The 25,510-nt window shown below is 38.2% G+C and overlaps 1 protein-coding gene across 1 annotated transcript in view; it reads right to left on the bottom strand.

Annotated features, from left to right (window-relative positions):
- Positions 1–23,676, bottom strand: part of LOC308625705 (inositol 1,4,5-triphosphate receptor associated 2-like) — a gene marked incomplete at both ends in the record, with an annotated part of 43,523 nt that extends 19,847 nt beyond the window's left edge. Inside the window, 11 exons of the mRNA XM_081250208.1 lie at positions 210–266; positions 2,480–2,557; positions 4,686–4,736; positions 6,744–6,861; positions 7,858–7,980; positions 10,246–10,404; positions 11,661–11,739; positions 11,830–11,909; positions 15,336–15,516; positions 22,074–22,187; positions 23,103–23,676. Coding sequence (XP_081106334.1) covers positions 210–266; positions 2,480–2,557; positions 4,686–4,736; positions 6,744–6,861; positions 7,858–7,980; positions 10,246–10,404; positions 11,661–11,739; positions 11,830–11,909; positions 15,336–15,516; positions 22,074–22,187; positions 23,103–23,676 — 1,614 coding nt within the window. The remainder of the gene's footprint in view (positions 1–209; positions 267–2,479; positions 2,558–4,685; positions 4,737–6,743; positions 6,862–7,857; positions 7,981–10,245; positions 10,405–11,660; positions 11,740–11,829; positions 11,910–15,335; positions 15,517–22,073; positions 22,188–23,102) is intronic.
- Positions 23,677–25,510: the final 1,834 nt, after the last annotated feature.

Raw genomic sequence — 25,510 nt, 5'->3', positions numbered from 1 at the left:
ATATGTTAAAACATCCCAGATGGAGAAGTCAGTATTCTTCACTCAGAAGAACATTTCTGTTCTTACAAATAAAGAAATGTCTTGTGATAGAATATTAGAATCAGATATTTTAACAGGGGTGAAGTTACGCAAATGACCATCTCCTTCCTTTATGACTTGGAGAGAGCTAGTGAATCCCACAGGCCCTCATGTGAAGAGACAGGACCAACCTTCTGCACACTTGCATCTTTATTAAGCAAAGTGTTCTCATATGTGTGTAACAGCATCTGAAAAGAAACACATTTAGGAAAGGCCATTGGGACATTGCTTTGGTAAAGGACAGTGCCACAAAATCATCCAATAGGGAGACATGTTTCTTTGGCACCTTAAATGTGCATGTGTTTTTCACTTTATAAAGAACATTCACATTGGCCTCACAACGACCCTTGAGGTCAAGGTCATTGCCCTTGCTCTACCAGGAAGGAAATCGAAGCTCAGCGCATCCAGAGACTTGCCCAGAGTCACACCCAGTAAGTGACAGAATGGGGACTAGAATCTGAGTTACCAACTCCAGCCAAGGGCTCTTCCCACTATTTCACACTTCATATAATAAGAGGACATAGAGAGATCTTCATTTTTTTGATGAAATTAAAAATCTAGATAGGACACGAACAGAGTCCATATGGACATATAGAAAGCTCTTCCTCTTTTAAAAACATAGTTTAAAAGTGTTCAGGATTTCTTTTAGCAAAGTGAATATTAAGGATATATCAGTTTATTCAAACCAAAAGCAGGCTTGTTGGCATAGGCTTCTAAATAGGATGTAATTGATAAAAATGTATATTGATTGAATGGAAAACCTGGAAAAATAATCAGCATAGTCAGAAGTAGAACCATCATCATCATAATCATATATATTTGATATCCCTTTATAGTTCTAAAGGTATCTTCACATAATCATCTCATTTGAGTTTCCAACAAGCTTGTGGATGAGGTAGAAACTATCATATCCATTTAATAGATGAGAAAATTGAGATTTAGAGAAGTTAACTACTTGCTTGTGGTTACAAAGCTTTTAAGTCGAGAAGACAGGATTTGAAACCATGTCTTCTGGTTCTTTTCACTAGTTTATGACAGTTGTGTTTTCCAAAACAGTCATTCCTAGAATAAAATCAGTTTTAATCTCTAAATTATAACTGCTATAATATATGTATATGTACATACCCACATGGAATTGGGGTGTCTGCTAAGAAAATTGAGAATTCCACATATAGATATGAAATTTAAGTACATCATCATTTCAAACACATACAACAAAAAATATTGTTCAAATAAACCATTAGAGATGAGAATAAGCGTGACACAAATTCTTGAATTTAATAACAGTTGTCTTCTGTTTCCTGATAACAATGTATTACAGATAAAACAAAAATATACAAAATATAGACTTTCTAGATGTAATATAGATAAAAATCATTTTTGGAAGATATCATTCCTTAAGGCAATAGAATTGAATTAAAAAATCAAGACAGATTTTTCCCCCATCTCTCCTCATTTTCTGCATTAAGAAGGTACAATAGCTAAAATCTTCCCTAACTTAGGGATTTGCAAAATCAGATACTGTTAAATTAGAAATTGTCACTATAATAAAAAATATAAATAATAACAAGGGGTGGCAAGGATGTGGAGAAATGTGAACCCTCATACACAGCTGGTGGAAATGTAAAACAGCGCAGTCATTTTGGGAAAAGTCCGGCAGTTCCTCAAAATGTTAAACACAGAGTTATCATATGATACAGTAATTCCACTCATAGGTATATACTCAAGAGAAATTAAAATATATGTCCACACAAAAACTTGTACATAAATATTCATAGCAGCATTACTCATAATAGTAAAAAAGTAGGAACAGCCCGAATGTCCAGCAACTGATGAATGGATAAACAAAATGTGCTATATCCATACAGTGGAATATTATTCAGCCTTAAAAGGAAATAAAGTAATGATATATGCTCCTACATGAATGAACTTTGAAAACATTATGTTCAGTGAAAGAAGCCAATCACAAAAGACCATATAATGTATACGATTCCATTTATATGAAATGTCCAGAATCAGTAAATCCATGGAGATAGAAAGCAGATTAGTGGTCGTCTGGGGTTGGGGAGGAATGGGGAGTGACTGCTAAAGGGATTTCTTTTTGGACGATAAAAGTATTTTAAAATTGGTTTTAGTGATGGTTGCATAATTCTGAATATACTAAAAACCACTGACTCATATGCTTTAAGTGGGTGAATTTAATGGCATGTGTATTATATATCAGTAAAGCTGCTACATTGAAAAACAGAAACTGCCTTTTATATAACTCAGACAGCTAGAGCAGTACAAATTTCAAAACTTATAACGAAAGGTTATTGGGTCAATGAGTCACATACAACTTCAAAAAGTAATATTAGTTTGATGAAAGAAAATATTTTACCAGTATTTGAGAAGTGCTTACTTGATGCTGTTTCTCAGTTTTAGACAATTCCTCAATCTTCTTTTCCAATTTATACATATCCATAATGTTCTTAGCATTCTAATGTAAAATAAGATAGTATTCTTAGATTCAGACCAAAAAAATAAAAGGAAATCACTAAGTGTTTTTTAGGAAGTAGTATTTTCATCATTGACATTGTAATCCATTTTAAACTAAGGGACAGAACTTTAGACTTTGTCCAAAAATAACACAATCTTTTTAAGGTGATCTGCCAGGAATACTCCCAGCAATCCCTTCTTATTTTCCATCTCACCTCGAGCACTCACTCCCTAGTCACACCTTCAAACTTGTAATTACCAGCAACTGGGATCCCTCCATTATCTTAACTGCAAGCATCTCACTCTTCAACCACCATTTCTTGTCTTTCCAGGTTACTTCTTTGTGCATCAACAAACCTTCAATCCCCACTGGAGCCTACAATCCATTGATCCTACTACGTTCTCATTATCCTTCCACCTTCCCATGAGCTCCGTTCCCTCTTGACTCAGCTTAAATTCTTCCATGGTCAATCGTTACAATCTCTCTCTTCCACACCCCTCCAATTCCCTTGGCTCTCCCCTACTTCTTACTATTTTCTTTTTTTTTTTCTTCTGCAGTACGCGGGCCTCTCACTGTTGTGGCCTCTCCCGTTGCGGAGCACAGGCTCCGGACGCGCACGCTCAGCAGCCATGGCTCACGGGCCCAGCCGCTCCGCGGCATGTGGGATCTTCCCGGACCGGGGCACGAACCTGTGTCCCCTGCATCGGCAGGCGGACTCTCAACCACTGCGCCACCAGGGAAGCCCGAACCTCCTAGGTTTTAACCTCTAGTTTTTAACCGCATGATTCACTTCACAGTTCTACTTTTCCTAACCACCCTAGTTTAAATTGCACTCCCCACAACTCTGTTTTCTGCTCTTCTTTTCTCTATGGCACTAATCACCATCTAACATGCTAGTTTCACATGGGCTATTTTGTTTAAGTGTGTATCCTTAACACCTAGAATAGAGTCTATCTCCCAATGAATGTGTGTATAATAAACAAACGAATAAACGTAAGGGAATAATTACCCGAACCATTGTGCCATTACTCTTCACATTACATCAGATTTTTACTTCCTAAAGGAATCTTAGTGACACCTATAAGCCTTTTCTAATATAAATCAATAATTGTAATGCTATCTCATGATGAAGGGTTCTAAGTCTCCTTCCTTCTATCCCAATTCTAAATTGGTATAGTACAGTTCTTTGATGATAGTCAATCATCTTAAATATGAGGACAAAAATATCTTACATTGGGAGCTTAACTGTAAAGCATTAGTTTCATGGAAACCTGGCCTTGTAGCTGTAACATGTCTGAATCTAACATAGGGTTTCTTTCCAATCTTTAGTTGTTCCTTTCCTTTCTACTATGAATTTTTTTAATGTCCACTTGGGCCATAAATTGGATAACTCATCAGACTGTTCACCACAGCTTAATAAATACATCTAATAAACTTATATAAAACCCAAACAAAAAACCGTACATAATGATTAACTTTCAAAAGGTACCTATAGAGAATTTTCCTCCAAAATAGTAACTTTCTGGTAGCTTTGCTACCTGTTCTTTCAATGTTTTAATTCTGTTGCTTAAAAATATATATTGCATAGAATTTTTTTTTAGCAATTTTACTAGTATTTCCTAATATATATGAGGTATTTATGGTTAACCAAATGGCTTCACATGCATTATCTTAATCTTTAAAATAGCTGTAGGGAATGGGTATTATTAATCCCTCAAAAGATAAATGGCTTTTCCAAGGTTAGACTGTCAGTGAATTTAAGATCTGGGTCTTAGACTCAAAGACCTTTTCCATCCAGCTTTGTGGAATAATAATAGAAAATTATTAGATAATGTCTATACTTTCCTTCTTGATTTGTATATTTTTTAGATGGGTTAATTTCAGTTCATCTTAAGTCTGAATCTCTTAAATCCCATTTCTTCCATGGATGATTACAAAGGTATAACATACTTCTCTCCATAAAGGAAAACCCTGTCTACTCTTCCTCACTTCTCATTTGACAAAGCTACCTGGTATTTGGTCCACAGGAGCCTGAAATTCACATGATTTATATTTAACCCAGGGTCAGGGCCCATGATTGTATGATTTCCATATGCTTATCTGCGCCCTTTTAACACTTGCAACCTACCTCTTCTTGGAGAATCTGAATCTTAAGAATCAGAGCCCGGTTTTCTGCCTCCTGATTTATTAAGAGAAAAATAATTTTAAAGTATTTGAGAAATTTATGAAAATACCAAATATTTACTTCCAGGGCTATCAACATTGTTTCTTTTTATCAACCTTAAATATGGCATTGACATATCATAAATAATCCTAGTCTAAAATATTCTCAATACGGGGTTAAGCCTTTGGCTTCGGTTTCTTGGGATCAGTGAGAAGTCACTCTTCTTGACTCAATCTAACTATGACAGGAAAGGAAAGACACAAAACAAAAGAAAACAGCGTGGATTTTTCCCCTGCTACTTTACTGCCATCTGCTTATGACAGATAGTGTGAACTCATCTATTTAAACAGCACCTTGAAATCAAAGAGTACTAGCTTTCTATTTGAAGCTGCGGATATTCTTAGATTCAACATTACCAGAACATAGGAACATCAAAAATCATTTTATAATTAGGAGCCCTAAATTCAGAACCATCAGAAGAAAACATATTCTAGGACAGGATATACACCAAAATGTTAACAGTAAATCTTGTGGATAGGGTAGGGTAAAGATTTTGTGGGATTTTATTTTTTCTTTGCTAATATATATTTTCTTATTTTTACAGAGTGAACAGGTACTACCTTTATAACATAAAAATAAAAGGGAGGCCATCTCAGGCTAGGATGTCATTGGTACAAGAAGGAAGGAACATACACACCACACAGTTGGAATCAGAAGACCTGAGTTCAGTTATCACTCTACCATTTTATTAGACAATGGACTTTGAGTAATCAAAACATTTCTAAACTTTAGCTATAACTCTATTAATTTTTTAAAATGAAGAATAGCAGCTTCTGTTTCTACCTCACAGAATCTCCTTGAGGACCCATGAGAGGAAACATTAAAAATTCTTTTGAAATTGTAAAACATTGAATTGTAAAAGTGCAAAGGATTTGGACTGTATATCTAGGACTCTGCACTTTAGTAGCAGCTAACATCTAGCCCCAGGAGGAAAGAGGACATTGACTGCTTTACATGTATTAACTCATTTAATCCTCTCAGCCTTAAAGTAGGCAGTATTGCCATGTCCACTTTGCACAGGGGAACACTGAGGCTTAAAGACGTTACGTGGTTTGCCTAAAGTTAGATAGCCCTCAGAGTCGGGACTTGGATGCTCACTGCCTGACACCCAAGGGTGGGCTCTTGATCATTGCTCTACATGGCTTCCACATAGAAGCTCCTCAGTGGTCCCAGAATGAGTCTTTGCTGTAATGCATTCACAGAGACTTGCAGTCACCTGACACTCAATGAGTCCAGTCCCCAAATTTTACTGTTGAGGCAAACGCTAAGCTAAGTTGTGTTGGTTGTAGGAAGTTACGAGTGAAAGACACAGGCCTGGAATCCAAGTCTTCTGATGACTTAGACCTAAAAATAAATGAGTCTGAATGACTTTCAGCTGACCCCCCCACCATGGTTAGCAATGTGCAAATACTGCTGGAAGGATTTTGAAGATTATTACTAAAGCTCTAGATAATAGTTTAACATTCCCAATAAAAATAATTACTTCTCTGGTAGTTGAATTAAAGCTTAGTCTAAATAATGTTTTGCTCTAAAAATTACAAGCCTGTGCTTCTTTAGCATAAGGACTGATTAATGGAACTAATTACTAATCTCTACGTGCTGAGGAAATGGATTTAAAAAAAAAAAAAACCCGAGAAAAAGGTGAAAGTTTGACAGAGAAAATTTTTTTGGAAAATGTAAGTGGTTTTTAGTGTCAGATATTTATGAATTCACCTATTAACTTCAGAAGGCATTCTAGATCTTCACAAATCATTGCAAATATGACTAATTTGTAAAGAATTTTAATCCTGGTTGAAAAGGAAAACACAGTTTTTTATCCTACCTGCCTTTACTTTTCTAAGGTGTTACCAATTCATTCACCAGTCTACTGATTGCTGATTTTTGTTTCCAAATAAACCCTCTTGGATTTTAGTTATATAAACTATTAATATAGGTCCATTTCAAAGTGCTTGGATGACTTACTAATTGTTTGTTCTGGGCTACAATCATGGTCTTCTGCTCTTCTGAAGCGTTCATACTAATTTTCAGTTCCTCCAGTTCTTCTTTTAACAGATTTGTTCTCATAATAGCCTGGTGGGCACTGTGGGGTGGGGAGAGAAGGCAATGAGCAAAACCTCAAATATAACCGTCAAAAATACTAAGTAAAGCCACGGACTATTTTTAAACCCAAGTTGAAAACCACTGAAAACTCAAACCAGATGCCAACAACAGTAAAAAAAAAAAAAAAAAAAAAAAAAAAAACATACTCAAGATCTTCCACAGTCCTTGGAAAAGGAAGGGATTTGGGTGGAGCATGGTGGGGGGAAAAGGCTAGAAGGAAACAAACATATTCCTGAAGATAGAGATTTGGAGACTCCCTTTGAAATCCATCACTGGCTGAATCACACGGTTCTTTTCTGCTACTAATAAGATGTAATATTAGTTAATGCAATCCCACAGTTATTGAATAATATCATGATCAGGTGCTGTACCTTGCAAGAGGACCCATGATGTTGGACAAAAGACACATGGTGTAACCTTAGAGAGGTTACATACTAGTGAAGGAGGTGACAACTAAACAAACAAGTAGTTACAGATAGTCTCTATATGATATATTTTATTTAAAAGGTTTAAAACTGCAACATCGTTTACAATAACAAAGCATTGGAAAGAAACTAAATGTCCAACAAAGGAAAACCTATTAAATGTATTATGGTAATCTATATCATGGAATTACCTATTTGTACTCCCAAAAGATTATAAACTGTTTTCTGAGCAGGGTCTTGAAGAAGGTATAATTTTTTCCTTACTAAGAAATTACATTGATCATTCAACCAATATTTATTGAGCTCCAACTCCATGCCATTCATTCTAATAGGCATTGAATAAGATAAAGATGAATCCAATCATAAGAACTCTGCTCTCCTGGAATTTATAGTCTAGTAAGGTAGACAGACAATCATAATGGCTATTACAGTATAATAAGAACCAAGGCTGGAGTGAACCCAAGTTCTGTAGACACTATAAAAGGAAGATGGCTCAGATAATGAGAAGGAGGAAGGGGAGGGGGACAGAGGGGGAGAGAACAGAAGCTCACTGAGGGACTGCAAGCAGTCGGACATTGCTGAGCATAGAGGGGAAAATGGGAGGTAGAGACGAGGCATCAGAGGCCCCATCATGAAGGGGTTTGCAAACCAGATGAAGGACTTTGGATTTTACCCTGAGTGTGAAAGGAATGCATTGAAGTGGTTAAAGCAGGGGTATGATGTGGTCAGACTGGCAGTTAGGGGGAACCTGCCTGCTGGGGTGGCACAAGCTTTGGAAAAGGCGGGAAACCTAACCAGGAGGCTGCTGCAGTGACCCAGGTAAAAGGTGATGCTGACCTGAACTAAGTGGCAGCTATGGGAACGGAAGGAAGTAAATCTAACTGCGAGACATGAAGTGGGTAAATTAATAGGACTTGCTATTTGATGTAGAAGTGAAGTCTGAGGAAGTAAAAGGAGACAGAGATTTCTGGTTTGTAGGCAACTGGAAGGAAGGCACTGCTCTTCTATGGCAGACATTCTACTAAGCGCTGGGGCAACCAGGATAAATAAGACACGGTTCCTCCCATTAACGAGGACACATTAACACAGAAGGCAAATTATACCATGATGGGACAAGAGCATGATATCAAAAATAGGCTGGGAGTGCCGACAGGAAACAGGCTCTTCCTGAAGGACTGTGGGGTGGGGGGAGAATTGGGGGGGTAGAAAAGAGGAGCCTTAATTCTGTAGACACTGGCATTCCCGCTGTCCATCCAGATTCTCTAGCCTTTCTGTCCATCCTGCAAGTTACCCAATTCCCTTCAAGACGTGTCTTCACTGCTTAAGTTAACCAGAGTCAGCTTCTAGTGCTTGCAACCAAAAGCCCTGTCTGGCACATTCACCCAAAGCATACTTTGTTTGCTTTTTTAAAGAAACTTTGAATTATTATATTTCAAATAAATAATAAATGAGCCAATTATGGAATGGAGAGAGCTTGAGGTTAGCGTATATATATATATATATATATATATATATATTTGTGTGTGTGTGTGTGTGTGTGTGTGTGTGTGGTATGCAGGTCTCTCACTGTCGTGGCCTCTCCCGTTGCGGAGTACAGGCTCCGGATGCGCAGGCTCCGGCTGCGCAGGCTCAGCGGCCACGGCCCACGGGCCCAGCCGCCCTGCGGCATGTGGGATCCTCCCAGACCGGGACACGAACCCGTGTCCCCTGCATTGGCAGGCGGACTCTCAACCACTGCGCCACCAGGGAAGCCCAAGGTTAGCATATATATTTTTTTAATTTTATAGATTGGTTTGGAGGCTGGTCAAAAATTATGAGGGTAAGAGTTCATGGTCAGAATGCTTTACTGTCTTTTCAAGTTAACTTAGAACTTTTCTGTTCAGAATTTTAGACCTACAACATCTGTACACACATACTTTGTGAGAACCATGTTGCTTGTTTCCTGATGCTCAAGCATCTCCCAGCAACCTATTTTACCAGTGTCTGACACTTTATCTGGTATGTCTCCAAGGTCCATTATCCCCCTATCTTAAGCTAAGATCATGAAATTCTTATCATCCTTCTAGGGTACATTTTAAACATGACTCATCAATATATCTCTCATAATACTTAGCATGGGACTTTGCATAGAGTAAGAGTTCTACCGAACCACAGGCTGTTGGGATGGATTCACGCTTGATCCTTAGGCATACTGGTCTTACACAGAGATTGAATGACATAGAGAACATCATTGCTAGGAAAGAACTAACAAACCTTACTGGTGGGAAAGTAAAATAGTGCAGCTGCTTTGGAAAACAGTTTGGCAGTTCCTCACAATGCTAAGTATAGGTTACTACCCAGCAATTCCACTCCTAGGTATATGCCCAAGAGAACTGAAAACGTATGTCCACATAAAAACTTGTACACAAATGTTCATAGCAGTACTATTTATAAGAGTCAAAAAGTGGAAATAAACCAAGTGTCCAAACTGAGGTATATCCATACAATGGAATATTATTCAGCCATAAAAAGGAATGAAGCAGTGACATATGCTACAACATGGATGAGCTTTGGAAATATGATGCTAAGTGAAAGAAGCGAGACACAAAGGTCACATACTGTATGATTCCATTTTTATGAAAATGCCCAGAACAGGCAAATCCAGAGAGATAGAAAGTAGATTAGTGGTTGCCAGACACTGAGAGGAGGGGGAAATGGAGGGTGACAGCTAATCAGCATGGGATTTCTTTTTGGTGTGATGAAAATATTCTGGAATTAAATCATGGTGATGGCTGTACAACCTTGTGAATATACTAAAAACCACTGAATTAATTGCATACCTTAAAAGGGTGAATTTTCTGCTATGTGAATTATATCTCAATAAGAAACAGATATATATTTTTTTTAAAAGGAAAAAGAACTGAAAGCCCCCAGCACACAGTAACCCTATCATGGCTCACCTTTTTAACTGAAGGCGCAATTCAGTACAGTCCTCTGATAACTGGCTGTTAGCGTCTTCCAAGCTTTCTAATGCCAATTTAAGCTTATTATTTTCCTCCTCCAATTTCTGCTTGTTGAAATGCAGGTCTGCTACACAGGTAATCAAATCAGGCATCTCTCTGCAGGTGAAAGAATGAATGAGAATAATCTTCAACATCTCTAATCCCTTCCTATCAAAGGAAGGCGAATGGTTAAGCCCAAACAGGCTTAAATATTCCCATGAGATTTTCTACTTTATCTTCATTCATCCTCATACGTGTAGTTTATTTACACAGTATTTATTCAAGAACTTATTACAAGAGCATCAAAGATTTTTCCAAAATTCCCAGATACTTAGCATCTGCCACTTGTGAAGTCGACTTCTACAGCTTTTATTTCTTCCTTTTCCACTTTGCTCCCAACACCTGCCTCTGTCTACACTGAAGAGTTCCTATTTCTGCCTGGGTCATGGAAAGTCCTGAAATAAACTGACACTGTACTCTTTCAGTCAGGAATCTTGGCAGGCTTGAATAGGCCTTTACCTAGGAAACAATTCCTAGAGTCTTAGAATTGTAGCCTGAAGCTCACAATTTAGTACTCATCTTTCCTATAATTTTCTACAGCTTGTTAATGTTTGTGGATGTCTCTCTTGCCCCTGACATTTGATCATCAACCCTGTGAGAGTCAGGACTGTGTGTTTCATGGAGTCCCAGGCCTTCTCTTCCTCTTTGCCATATTTTCTTAGAGTTTAGCACAGATTGGCTACATGGGTCCTACTCCACCATTTTTGCATGGATAAACCTGAAGTGGCAAAGATAAAATAAGCAAGGACAGGTCCAATGGTTAAGACTCCATGCATCCAATGCAGTGGGCATGGGTTCAATCCCTGGTCTGGGAACTAAGATCCCACATGCCACATGCCGTGTGGTGTGTGGCAAAATAATAATAATGATAATAAGGAAGGACAGAGTCACCTCCCCTTAATATCTAAAACTCACATTTAGCAGAAAACAGCTTTTCTCATTCACATCTACAAGTATCTATTAAAGAAGTGCTTTAAAAGTAATCCCCCAAAGAGCTTAAGGTCAATGTCATAATTCTACTTCAAATGGAATTTGTTTTCCATGGAAAACACAAGCAGTCAAAGAAGGAGAAGCGTTTCATGAGTGAGAAAATGTTAATTTATGTCATACTAATCTTCCATAATTTGTGTTCCTAGTGAAACTACTTCTAATGCAACTGGGATAGAATAGGTAAAAGTTAAAAGTAAATTATGTTAGCCCTACCACACACAAGAAGAGCTAAGTGACTTTACTGTAAATAAAATACATAAATCTATGAAACAAATAAGAAAACTTGAGGCACTTAAGAAAGCACTGTAAGTAAGAATGCTTACAAGACTCCTTTAAACATGTCTCCACCCAAAGCCTCAAAGCTCCGTGATAAAGAATCTGTTATATCTGTGGTCATCTTAACTGAAACACATATAAGGGAGGTTTATGAAAAATCCATTTCTCCAAACCACAAGAAAGTGGCAGAACAATCCCAAAGAGATCCATTCATACTTGCTCCACCTGACTTTATGTCGTCCTGTTCCAAAGCAGAATTACCCGTTCTGCTGCTTGATCCACTATTCACTCCTTCCCTGTAACCAAAACACAAAACCAATGAGCTAGGATGCTTTGCCAAACCAAAGCTTAGCTAATTTTTCAGATGTGTTCTGTACTTTCTTATTCAGGTCTTTCTTTCTGAATTTTAAAGCCATCTATTCATTCAGCAACTACTTGGAACCCAACACTGTGCTTAAATACGGTCATAGAAAAGAAACCTAAGGCGTATCTCCACCTTCCATAAACTTTTAATCTAACATGAAAAGAAAATGTGCGCACCGAAGTAGGTAGGTGTTGACGTACAGCAGCTGTGCTTAGGGGATGGGAGGTCTCAGTGGGTCAGGAAGTTGATGTAGTTTAAAGGGATAAGTGGACACTTGTAGAGGTAGCAAGACCTTGGGCCTTAAAGAATTGGGAAGGAAAAGACACGAACAACTAATACTTTGGGATACACTGATGGTGTTCTTTCTCATGAAAAACCAAGTTGAACCTAGACTAACTGTACTTCGGAATATTTCACACCTGAAATTTGGGGAACCCTCTTCACAAGCCTCTATCCAGGACACCAGTGCTAGCTCTAACCCCCAAAATAAACATATTAAAATTTCAACCATTTCTTTTCCAAGAGTCTTTATACTATGATTTTAGTTTTGTCACTTAATCTTTCTAAATGCCAAACCCTTAGATTACCTCTCTGGAGCAGCTAAAAAAGCCACTAAATTTGTACTTACATCCCGTTGCATTTCAGTGTGAGATGTCTGTCAGAAGATGACTGAGAGAATAACTCAGATATCACTCTTACTATTCCTAGATCTACATCCATCACCATTTCTGAGTTTCTTTCTTATATTTTGTATTTATATCTCCCATGTTTTTTCTTTTCCTTTATATTTGTTATAAAAATAAGTTTTCTCTTTAGCCCTCATTCCACTTTATAAATGAATTATTGATATTTTTATTACACAATCAAACATAAATATTTTAGTAAGAATAGAAAATTCATAAGAAAAGAGGACACAAACTTAAGATCATCATGCAGAGAGAATCATTTTGGAGTATATTCCTCCCAACTTTTCTGTGCATATTTTTATTTCTTGACAAATTAGGGATCGTACTACATATACAGATCTATAGCCGATTGTTTGAAATAAATACATATGAATATTTCTCTTGTCAAATATTTATCTAATTATAATTTTGAGTGACTAATTAGGATTCTAGTGTGTGGAAGTACTGTAAGTCATTTGTCCAAATATCTGCTTTTAAATATTTACATTGCTTATATTTATCACTATGATAAACAACATTCTGCATATATAGAGCATATGATTGGTTGTTTTTCCCGAAGTTACATTATTTGACCACATTACATATTTTTAAGGGTTTGATACACATTCCTAAATTGCCCGTGAAAAACTGTGCCAACTTACACTATTACCAACAAAGTATGAGAGGTCCTATTTCTCCACCTGCCCTGATAACATGGGATAGAGTCATTCTTCTAAATCTTTGTTAACCTGATGGGCAAAAATGATATGTTCTCTTTATTTGCATTTCTTTGATTACTAGTAAGATTAGATATTTTTATATAGATTTATCTTGCCTTCACAATTAACTCGTGTATAGCAAACAACATCTCAGTCACATTTTTTAAGTCATTATATATTAGGAAACCATTGACCAAAACCGCCTGACTTGGCCAGGCATGATGATAACCACTTGCATGAATTGTCTCACAACAGGAGGTACCGATAAAGAACACAGTACTGGCGGCTTTCCTGGTGGCGCAGTGGCTGAGAGTCCGCCTGCCGATGCAGGGGACACGGGTTCGTGCCCCGGTCTGGGAAGATCCCACATGCCGCAGAGCGGCTAGGCCCGTGAGCCATGGCCGCTGAGCCTGCGCGTCCGGAGCCTGTGCTCCGCAACGGGAGAGGCCACAACAGTGAGAGGCCCGCGTACGGCAAAAAAAAAAAAAAAAAAAAGAACACAGTACTGGGCTTCCCTGGGGGCGCAGCGGTTAAGAATCCTCCTGCCAATGCAGGGGACACGGGTTCGAGCCCTGATCTGGGAAGATCCCACATGCCACGGAGCAACTAAGCCCGTGCACCACAGCTACTGAGCCTGCGCTCTAGAGCCCATGAGCCACAACTACTGAAGCCCGCGCGCCTAGAGCCCGTGCTCCGCAACAAGAGAAGCCACCTCAACGAGAAGCCCACGCACCGCAACGAAGAGTAGCCCCTGCTCGCCGCAACTAGAGAAAGCCCGTGTGCAGCAACGAAAAACCCAACACAGCCAAAAAAAAAAAAAAAAAAAACCCACAGTGCTACCGCAGAAAACTAACCGGGAGAATGTGGGAGGCGCCAAAAAGAGGAAGGAAGAGACTCTATGTCCTGCCAACCTCCCAGAAACCCGCACGCTGGAATCCATCTTGGCAGAGGGATGCGCACGCCACCAGGGAGGACCCTGAGTCAGAATGATGGGTCAGAGACAACCCGGAAACTAACCCCATTACCGCAAAACCCGAGACTGCGAGCCACGTGGCAGAGCAGTCCTCCTGGGTTCCCTTACCCTGCTGCACTCCACCTGGGCACCGCTTCCCAATTAAGTCTCTTGCTTTGTCAGCACTTGTGTCTCCTTGGACAAGTCATTTCTGACTGTTAGACAAGAGTCCACTCTCAGGCCCCGGAACGGGTCCCCCTTCCTGCAACATACACATCCTAACCCCGCATCTAACCCCGAAATCTAGCAAGCTTTGCCACCGTTTGGGCTTAAAGCATTCTTTAAGAAAACCCCTAGTACGTATCAGCTGGTAGCTGGAGATTGGTGGCTGAGTAAAAGCCAAAGGATTAGGCTTCCCGTGAAAGAAGATGATGCTTCCCCAGTATCCGCCCAGGGCACCTGATCTCATGGGTACCATTCTCCTTCTCCTTTTTTCAGCTTCACCATCCTTTCCTTTTCCTTTCAGCCTCCCTATATTCTAGGCTTCTAAATTACACTCACTGACTACATCTCCCCACTGACCTTAAAAGGGAGGTCATGCTGAATTTAAATGCATTTGGTGACTTGGTGGTCAGTACCAATAACTTGCTTGACTCCTATGCCAGAAGAACGTAATAATATGTGCTGCTCCTAATCACAATAAATGAATGTTATCATAATTAACATAATAGGTTCTCAAAGTGTGCCCATCACCCCCCACCAACTCCCCCCATCAGTATCAGTGTCACCTGGAAACATGCTAGAAATGCAAATTATCAGGCTTAACCCCAGACCTACTTGATCATGGCAGAGGTACCCAACAATCAGGTACAATATCATTTAGGTGATTCCAGTGCATGCTCAAATGTGAGAAGCACCAGATTACAGTATTTCCATCAGTGCAGAAAACAGTGATTAGCATTCATTGTAAGCAATTGTTAAAACAGAACCCGAAAACACCATCCTGCTGGGACGATGATTACCATTTGTTTCTGCAGTGAGCTATCCATTCTCTCATGATGGCCTGGAAGGTTTCCAGATTCACATGCATGTCTCTCTTTTCAGGATCGAGCATGTTCCACAGCTCCTCAAGGCTACCATCTTCAGAACCTTGTCTAGTTGTCTGTCTCAAGTAATCTATTACTTTGGTAACTCTGACTGAGCCTTAGGAAGAAAAAAGCCAAGTTGGTTATAAAAGGTGGGGAAAGATTATTTTTTTAAAATGAGGCACTTAACTCTTTTAGGTCTCTTGGGAACCTAAACGTGCCTTATAACCTTCGCAGTACTGCTGAGTTGGTATCACAGAGTAAAAAGAGCACTGGCCTTGGGTTGGAGTCTAACAGACTAGGGTCAGATCTTGGCTCTGGACTGTGTCAGCTGTGTGGCTCTGGGAAAATCACTCAATCTCTTTGAGCCTCAGTGTCCTTGTCTGTGAGATGATGCCTACTACACAGAGTTGTTGTGAGATCTAAATAAGAACGATCTATGTATTCAATAATCACTTGTGGGAAGGATCAAAATGCCACTATTTTTGTCTCCCATTCTTTTCTTAAAAAACATTCGGTGAAGGAAGGGTTTCCTCTGCCCTAGATGAAATTTCAGCCTCCAGTAAGTGGTCTGACTTTTATTTGGGGGGAGGGGTAGAAAAGTCATTCTTAGACACAGTCAGTCCTACTATCACATTCAGAAATTAAAGTCAAACAGACTCTGTTAGTTATTAACACACCAATCTTCCTTAAGCATAAGACACATCTTTGAACTAAGTCCTGACTTAGGCTAGCTGCTTGAAGGGGAGAAGGAAAAGGAAGTAGAAGGTTGATAGGGTAGATACGGAAGTGAAGATTCTTCCCCCAGGAGGTAAGCAGAGACCCTGGTATATATATAGAATAAGTCCAGTCATAATTAGAAGGAGGGGAGAGTTGTAAAGGAGACTGAACAACTTTAAAGAGAGTATTACTTTAATGGAAAATGTCATTTGGCTGTGACAGGAAGAAATGGAAATAAAATTATTAATAATTATTTAGAGAGATGATTTTTATTCCTGTTTGCAGTAGAGTTGGAGAGTCAAAAAGAATACCTATATCTCATTTTCCTCCACTAAAACTCTGGAACCTGTATCATATACCTCAAAACTCGAAAGGTCTTCTGTGATGGTTTTGCAATGCGTCAACTTAACGGGGCCACGGAGTGCCCAGATATTTGATCCAACATTATTCTGGTTGCTTCTGTCAGGGTGTTTTTGAATGTGGTTAACATTTAAACTGGTAGACTTAGTAACACAGACTGCCCTCCCTAACGTGTGTGGGCCTGCATAGAACAAAATGGCAGACCCTTCCCCAAGTGAGAGAGCGTTCTTCCTGCATGACTGCCTTGGAACCGGGACTTGTCTTTTTTCCTGACTTTGGACTCAAACAAAAACATCAGCTCCTCCTCAGTTTTCAGCCTGTCGACCTTTGGACAGGTTCTCTCCTGGTTCTCAGGTCTTTGGACGCTGACTGGGACTAAACCATCATCAGCTCTCCAGGTCTCCAGCTTGCTCACTCACCCTGCAGATCTTCGAACGTGTCTGCTTCCATAATCCTGTGAGTCAATTCTTTACAATAAATCTCTTTATGTACATTACACAAGTGCGCGCGTGCACGCGCGCGCACACACACACACACACATTGGTTCTGTTTCTAACACACCTCCCATCTCCCTTCGGTGGAGTTTCCTTATTTTCTTCAGGGAAATAGTTCCTTAAATTCTGTCCAAACAGAGAGGCTTTTGGGGAATAAATAAGTCCCATTCATCCTACCAATATAATTAAGAGTATAGGCAAATGTTTTGCTATGAGAATGTTCATTATGGATCATTATGGTGCTGTTCATAATAGAGAAAAAAATATCCAATTGAGACATATTGTTTAAATATACTATGTTACATCCCCCAAAAGTACAGTATATAAAGCAAATTTGTTGACCCAGACAAGTACTCAAAATTATTAAGTGAGCAAAAGCAGATTATAAAGCAAGTCTGGGAACATTCCCATACATACTTAGGGAACTTGTTGTATATAGCTTAAGGAGAAAGAATGACCAAAAACAGGCCTTAAACCATTGTGGTGGTGAGGTGGACAGACTCCAGGGTGCCCCTTTATGATCCCTGCCTCCTAATGTTTACTCCTGTGTAGTCTCCTCCCTTGAGTGTGGGCATGACCTGGAACTTGCTTCTAACCAGTAGAATATGGCAAAGGAGACAGGATTACATGTATATAATTGCATGATTAAGTTACATAAGATCACAGTGCCTATCTTGCTGGAGTCATTCCCTTGCTGGCTTTGAAGAGGCAAACTGCCATATTATGGACTACCTATGTTTAGAGGTCCAATTAGTAAGAAACTGTCCAGCTGACAGCAGCAAGACTCTGAAGCCCTGAGTATACAACTGCAAGAAACTAAATTCTGCCACCTAAAACAGGTCATTCCCCAGTCGAGCCACAGATGAGACAGCTGCCCTGGCCAACATCTTGATTGCAGCCTTGTGAGTGAGTTCCTTAACAGAGGACCCATGTCAACCATGTGTGAATTCCTGATTCACAGAAATTGTGAGGTAGTAAATGTGTGTTGTTTCAAGCCACCAAGTTTGTCATAATTCAGCAACAGGAAACAACATAAGTAGTTTGGGTACTGCTCATCTGAAACCATTGTGTATGTATTGTAGAAGAAAGCAAAGGAACATTTATACTGGTGTCATTGAGAACCAAGATTTTCTGTTGTTGAAAAAGGGCATACAGAATATGAGATGAGTAAAAACGTTATAGTCCTGAATTTGCTTTAGAAGGAAGACTATGAACTCATAATGCAATATATCTTCAAAATTTTTAAGTACTTCTTAGGTCTGCCCACTGAAAATGCCTAGAAACAACCACCATCCCCTGCCTCCAGATTGTGGTCTCTATATATTATTTCCCATTAAAAGGAACCATGGATCCTTGAAGAAATAACTGATTCCAAGTTTGGGGCAGGAAATGTATGAGATAAGCCTAAAGACTTTTATAATACTAGGGAAAACAAGGAAGCTACTAAAAAGGATGGGGATGTCTCAAAAGTATTAGTACCTGGGACACCTGGTTGCTCCAGGAAGTAATGAGATGCTCAAAGAAAGATGGGGACAATGCAAACAGACATAGGAGCCCGCTTAAAGAATATCTTGCCGGCCAACTCTGGGACAATTTGAGCATCAAAATACATAATGAGAGTAACAGATCATATATATTGAATTAAGAAGAATCCAGAAATTCATAGTGATATTAATTCACTTAATTAGAGAAATGGTAAAACCCTGATGATAGATTGACAAGTAAAAAATATAGAAAGAATATTGTAAATTGAAAATTTTCTATTTGGCAACCACCATGGTAAGAATTGATTTAGGCAAGAAATATCAATAGATGCTATGTTTCTGATCACCAATTCCAATGTGTAGGGTTCTTCCACCTACCCCCTACCCCACCCCACAACATACACACATCCAAGCAATTCTCAAGACACTAGGTGTTCTACAACTCAACCCAATTCTGACACTACCTGTGTGGTGATAGTGTCAGAGCCACAGGTTAATGTCTCAGTCTTACAAAACTGCCCCCACCCCCTGTAGACACCAATTCAAGGCAGGGTTGTCACCTGTGCTTCTGATGGACCAGCTATAGATTGGAGGTTCCCATGACTCCTCTTTGTGTTCCATTAATTTGCTAGAGCAACTCACAGAACTCAAAGAAATTTTTTACTTACTATATCACCAGTTTATTATACAAGGATATAACTCAGGAACAGCCAGATGGAAGAGATATACAGGGCAAGGTATGGGGAAAGGGCATGGAGCTTCCGTGCTCTGCCCAGCATGCCACACTTTCCAAATCTCCACATGGAAGTTTTCCAAACCTCTCCTTTTGGTTTTTTATGGTGGCTTCATTACATAGGCATGATTGATTAGATCATTGGCCATTGGTGATGAAACTCAATCTCCATCCCCTCTCCCCTCCCTGGAGGTCTGGGGAGTGGGACTGAAAGTTCCAACCACCTAATCACATGATTGGCTCCACTGGCAACTAGCCCTCATCCTAAGGTAGGGTCCAAAAGTCATTTCATTAACAGAAAAAAGGCACCTTTACTACTCTCATCACTTAGGAAATTCTAATGGTTTTAGGAGCTCTGTGCCAAAAATGGGACAAAGACCAAAGACTACTTATAATAAATCATAATATCACAGATGCTAAAACTAGTGAGTGAAAGTTTGATGAGGAACAGGATGTTTACATAGATTCAAAGTATCTTCCCATAAATTATTTATTAATTACTGATGAAATAAAAATTCATATTCTAAGGCAAGTCAAGGGAAATTTAAACATAAAATATTTTCTCTGCTCTTTGGCCTCCTCTCTCCCCTCTACTGTGCATTGTGTATCTACATTATGCATCTCAAACATCCCCATCAGCAGAAATACCTGCTCAACCATAAAGAGCAACATTCTCTGAGCATCAGCAAGACAAATCGTTAGGACATAACCTTCCTTCTTAATCTTGTAAGGAGCCACGATGACCCATGAACCACTACTCGCTTTGTATGCTTAGATCTGGATTGTGTAGACTGTCAATAATATGTCATTTAACGTACAGCCCTCTGTCTCAAAATGTGCTTTGACCTTTAACAAGCAGAACAGTTCTCAGAGCTTTCTGAAAGGCTGTTCCTGAGTTATAATCCTCAATTTGCCTCGAATAAAATTTTCCATTTCTTTCTTAGATCGACTGATTGATTTTTTATAGACATTATAAAGGAAAAATAGTAACTTTACAATAGGGATATTTGGCAGACACCACACTAATCAAGTGATCAAAGTTAAAAATCCTGATATATTGTACAGAGAAGAACATAACATCACTTCCGTAGTGTGCCTGCAAAAATGTATAACCTGAATAATCAAGAGGAAATATCAGATGTTCTACAAAGTAACTGGCATATATTCTTGAAAAATTTCAAGGTCATAAAAGACAAGGAATCGAGGAACTCCTCCAGATTTAAGGAGACTAAAGAGATGTGACAATTGAATTCGATCCTGGACATGGAAACAAAAAATCTATAAAGAATATTATTGGGAAAATTGACAAAATTTGAATATAGACTTTTAAATTAGATAATAATATTGTATCAAGGTTAAATATCCTAATTTTGACAATCATTCTGTGGTCATGCAAGCAAATGTCCTTCTTTGTAGGAAATACACACTGATGTACTTAGGAGTAAAAAGGCACAATATCTGCAATTTACTCTCAATCAGAAGCACAATCAAGCTTTTATCCTGCCTTTCCTTTGGGAAACAAGACTCAGCCACAGTCAAATATTTGCTAGGCAGGGTAGAGTTTCTTTTTATAGATATTCCAGCTGATAAAATAGGAAGGAATAATAGACTATCACCTTTCACAACACCTAATGAAAGAATAAATCTAGGCCTTCATCCTCAAATAGTTTTGTCTTCTGATAAAACTATATACACCGTCTATGCGGAATCTTGCCCAAAAAAGATACAAAATTTTATCTGATCAAACTTCTAAATGCAGGGGACAAAGAAACAGGTTGTGTTTCTAAGACCACACAATCACCAAAATTCAGACTGGGGGAAACTATGAGATAAAAGAACCAGTTTCATTAACAAATAACTTAAAATACAAAAAAGAGAGAATAGGAAGGGAACATAGAGATAAGCTAGACGACCAATAACAATGAACAAACTTTTCTTGGATATTGATTTGAACAATTAAACTGTTTAAGAAAAAATAAATTTCTCATACAAATGAGAAAACAAATGCTGATAAGATATTTGATATTAAGAAAGTATGTCACCTTTTTAGTCATAAAAATGACATTGTATATTTGTGTCTGAAATAAGTCTTTATCTTTTGAACGTACTGAAATATTTACAGGTGAAATAATATGATGTCTTGGATTTGTCTCAAACTAATCCAGAGTGGAGGAGAGGAAAGTGGGTGGGGCTAGAAACGAGACATCATTATTTATGACACTATTTATGACATTATAAGGGTTACACCTCTTTATTCCTGTATATGTTTGTAATGTTCTATAATAAAAAAGTTTTAATCCAAATAAAACAAAACCATATTGACCAAGGAATTTGTGGAAGTTTATACAACAAATCATTAACAATGCTTACTCAGGGAAACAGGATTACTGATGAGTTTTTTTCCCTTCTTTTCTATATATTATTAATTTTATTACAGTGATCACGAGCCATTTACATGCTAAAAATTACTTGCGGAAATTTTTTAAAGAACACATCTCTAAGAAAAACAGAACTGAAAATCTAAAATTAACTCAAAAATTTGAGCTAAATTTGTGTAGCGGTTTCATACGTATGAAGTATATATTTCTTGTGAGGCAACAACTATGAGAGGCAAGTAGTTCCAGTCAATGATTGCAGCTGGTAAATCAGTTGATAAGCTCAATAAGATCATTCAAGACACTGGTAAAATATGCAAAACAGGTACACAGAAATTAATCAACATCTAGACAGCCACCCTTCCTCCCAAATTAGGTTGTACCCACTACGTGTGTAGACACAGATACACAGAGCACCACACATAAGCCATTTCCCTTTCTCTCGCAAGAGAAAGTACAATGACTTGATGAGTACCACCGAACATTTGAGCAGATAATTTTCGACTGACCTCTGCATTTGGTGTCACATGCATTAAAAATACTTGTAAGCAACTCCTCTTCACAGGTCCTGTTATTGCTATAGGTTACTTCTTCCTTGACATCATCAGCTCCTTGTTTCCACCCTAGTAGAAGAAAAAGTTTGTATATCCAGATGCTTTTCTGTGCTAATATGCTTAATTGCTAATTTTTTTGTTTTAATTTTAACAAAGAAAACATATTTAAATAAAGAGCAGTCCACAATACTGGTTACTTAACTTGAATAGATCAAGCAGAAAAAGTGGTCTTGAAGGGTCTCTGATTATTCATTTTTCTTTCCTTATAAGTTTTATAAAGGTAGAATAAAAGGAGAGATGAAGAAGAGGGAAATGAGCTTTACTGCCCTGTAATGTTAGAAGCACTCTATGAAAAAGCAAATAGTGTAGCACAAATAGAAATATTTTAAGGAAAAATAGAGAGAACGTAAAGACTAGCTCTACAGAAAATGTGCCATTTTACATTGTTTTGTTTTTCAGGGCCTATCATATATGGGACTCTGTAAGCAATCCCCTAAATAGAATTCCAAAATTTCATTGAAATTGGCCTCCAAAATTTACACTCTCCCCTGGTCTACTTTATTGGCTCTACATTTTCTTACATGTTTTACTCTCACACACACACGAAATGCTAAAATGGTAGTTTTCAGCAAGGCATGTTGGAACTATATGAATTTTAGCTCCCCTGTATCTATGTATTCCCATCATGACATTCTAATTTGCCCAGGAGAAAGTTTGTTTTCAGGTCAGCAGAGAAATGCCAATGATTATGATTGTAAATACAATCTAGAATTTCTATCAGGTTTATAATTGAAAGCATAGAAAATACTTATATTTCACATATAAGAGTTTTTTAAGAGAGGAAAAAACAATTTTAAGGGAAAGATGGATGCTTCCCTCCAAGTTTCGATAATGTACACTGGTATTTCATTTTAGTTCAGGTATTCTCATGTGATATGCTCAAGGCTTTATCAGAAGAACAAATATTAAAAGATGAATATTTACCCTCTTCATCCAGAGATAATTTTTTCACCACTGAATCCTGAGGAGTAAAAAGTTCAGAGCTCTGATTAGAGGTGGAATCAAAGTCAAGTGTTAAGGCACTAAAATCATTTTCACTACAACAGATTTTCAAATCCTTGTTAGAGAAGAGTTCCCTTTTTCTGATCTGCGGTATCAAAGATGTGTAATTCTGGGAGCTCTGTGATCTAGGCCTTGAGATGTTTTCCGAACTTGTGAGGATAAGAGAATATGTTGCGTTCTCAGGAGAGCTGAGATGAGAGATGGATGGGGTTCTTGGAGACACTCGTTGAGGATGCGAAGTAAAGGCACCAACTTCCTCAGGACTTGAGGAGCGAGGGTCGGGCAGAGGAATGGGAGCAGTCGTCATTTTCTTCAGTACCTCTTCAAAGTCTCTCTTGGGGTTAGTCTGTGGACTGTCAAACCTGCTAGATTGGTATTTGATAATCTGTTGGATGGAACTTGTACTCTCTTCTCTCTTTTGGATGGCTTGGATTTTTCTATAGATGCTTTGCACTGGGTTATGCCGCTTCTCAGTTGCTTTCTTGACAGAGGCCATTGTTGACTTTCCTCCAATGAGACAGAGGAAGTGGCTAAAGTACCGGCAAAAGTAGACATGTTTTTCAAAGTTAGCATTGTCCTAACAATAATGTAGCAATAGCTATTTATTCCCAAACCGACTTTGAAGGGATCAAGATGTCTTTAAACAACTATCTTTAAACAATTGCTTTTTTATATTTAAGTATAGTTGATTTACAATGGTGTGTTAGTTTCAGGTGTACAGCAGAGTGATTCAGTTATACATATATATTCTCTTTCATATTCTCTTCCATTATAGGTTATTACAAGATACTGAATATAGTTCCCTGTGGTATACAGTAAGTCATTGTTGTTTAAATAAATGCATTAAACAAATTTCCGCATGTCTAACTTTGGCCCTTAAATTTCTAGAAAATAATAACAGCTAACAATATAAAGTATTTCCCATGAGCCAGGCGTGGTACTAAGTTCTTTATATGTATCAACTCATTCATCCTCAGAACAACTCTATGAGGCAAGCATTACTATTAGCTCCATTTTCAGGCACAGAGAGAATAGGGACATACCCAAAGTCACCTTAGATAAGTGCCAGAGTCCAGATTTGAACCCAGTCAGTCTTGCTCCAGAGGACTCCTAACCACATTGCTTTTCATGTATATGTCAAATATGATGATGGTGACGATATGAAAGCTCCCATCTGAGTACCTATTCTGATTCTCATCTATTGAGAACTTAATAAATATCCACTTTATTGAGCATTTTACATGTATTATGTCTAAACTTCACACAAACCCAGTCAGATATGTAGAAATATCCCCTTTTCACAGATAATAAAACTAAGTCTCAAAAAGGTCAAGTAATTTTCTATTGGTCACATCTCTAAGATCTGTGCCAGATTGTCTGACTGCAGCATCATTTTATTTAATGGCAGCATATATGACCTTAAAAAAAAAAAGCATGATCTCACTTCTTATAAGATAGTAATTAAAGAACTTGGAAACAAATCCAAAATTTTGCCTAAACTGGTAAAATTTAAATTAATCTATGCAAAGAGTTACAGTAACTTGAATAGTTATAAACAAATAGTTGAATAATTACGAAGAGTTTGAAAGTTATGATTTTTAGAACCTTAACAAAAATTTCCGTTCAGGGCTCTTTTTAAAAAGCCCCCTAAAAGAAAATAAACAAAGGGGCATTTAGAAAGACTGGGAAGAAGAAGATACTCAAAATCTTCTCAATCTGGCTCATTTTACCTCAAGATGTTGACCACCAGCTACAGCTAATGAAGTTTCCATCAACAGAATCCTTCGCTATTTAAGGTAATGATCATCTTTGAACCTTTATGTTGTCACTTGACAATACCCTCCTCTCTGTCTATTCAAGGCTTATCTTACAATGCCAAGCCTGAAACACATTGCCCTATTAAAATTCTGGAATCAGTGTATACTCACTGAACTCAAGCTTTCTGTTCTCTCCTAGGATGTATAACTGTACTGTATATTCTGTCATTTAATTAGATTTTGTCTTCTATTCTTGGACTGTTTCAAATGTGTATGTACATTGTCTCCTCAAAAACACTTTTAATTTCTTGTATTCAAAAGCCATGATGTGATTCTCTTTTAGATACTCAATACATTATTGTTGGCATCACTGATAATCCACAGTTGTATATAATACAAATAATTACAAGGCTTGTGGACTTCTCCCCCAGCTGCAGTGAGTGTTGGCTCTCAACGACTTGTAGCTACTACTCTTTCTGAAGAATTTCCCCTATCCAAATGGGAGCTTCTCATTGCTCAGGTGGGAGGTTGGCAGTGAAGTAGTGGTAATGACAGAAGAGAATTCACCTGAGA

The sequence above is a fragment of the Mesoplodon bidens genome, assembly GCF_964165515.1.
Source record: "Mesoplodon bidens genome assembly, chromosome: 11".
NCBI classification, from domain to species: Eukaryota; Metazoa; Chordata; class Mammalia; order Artiodactyla; family Ziphiidae; genus Mesoplodon; species Mesoplodon bidens.
Note: the sequence above shows the minus strand (reverse complement) of the source record. Positions and strands in the feature narration are given on the sequence as shown.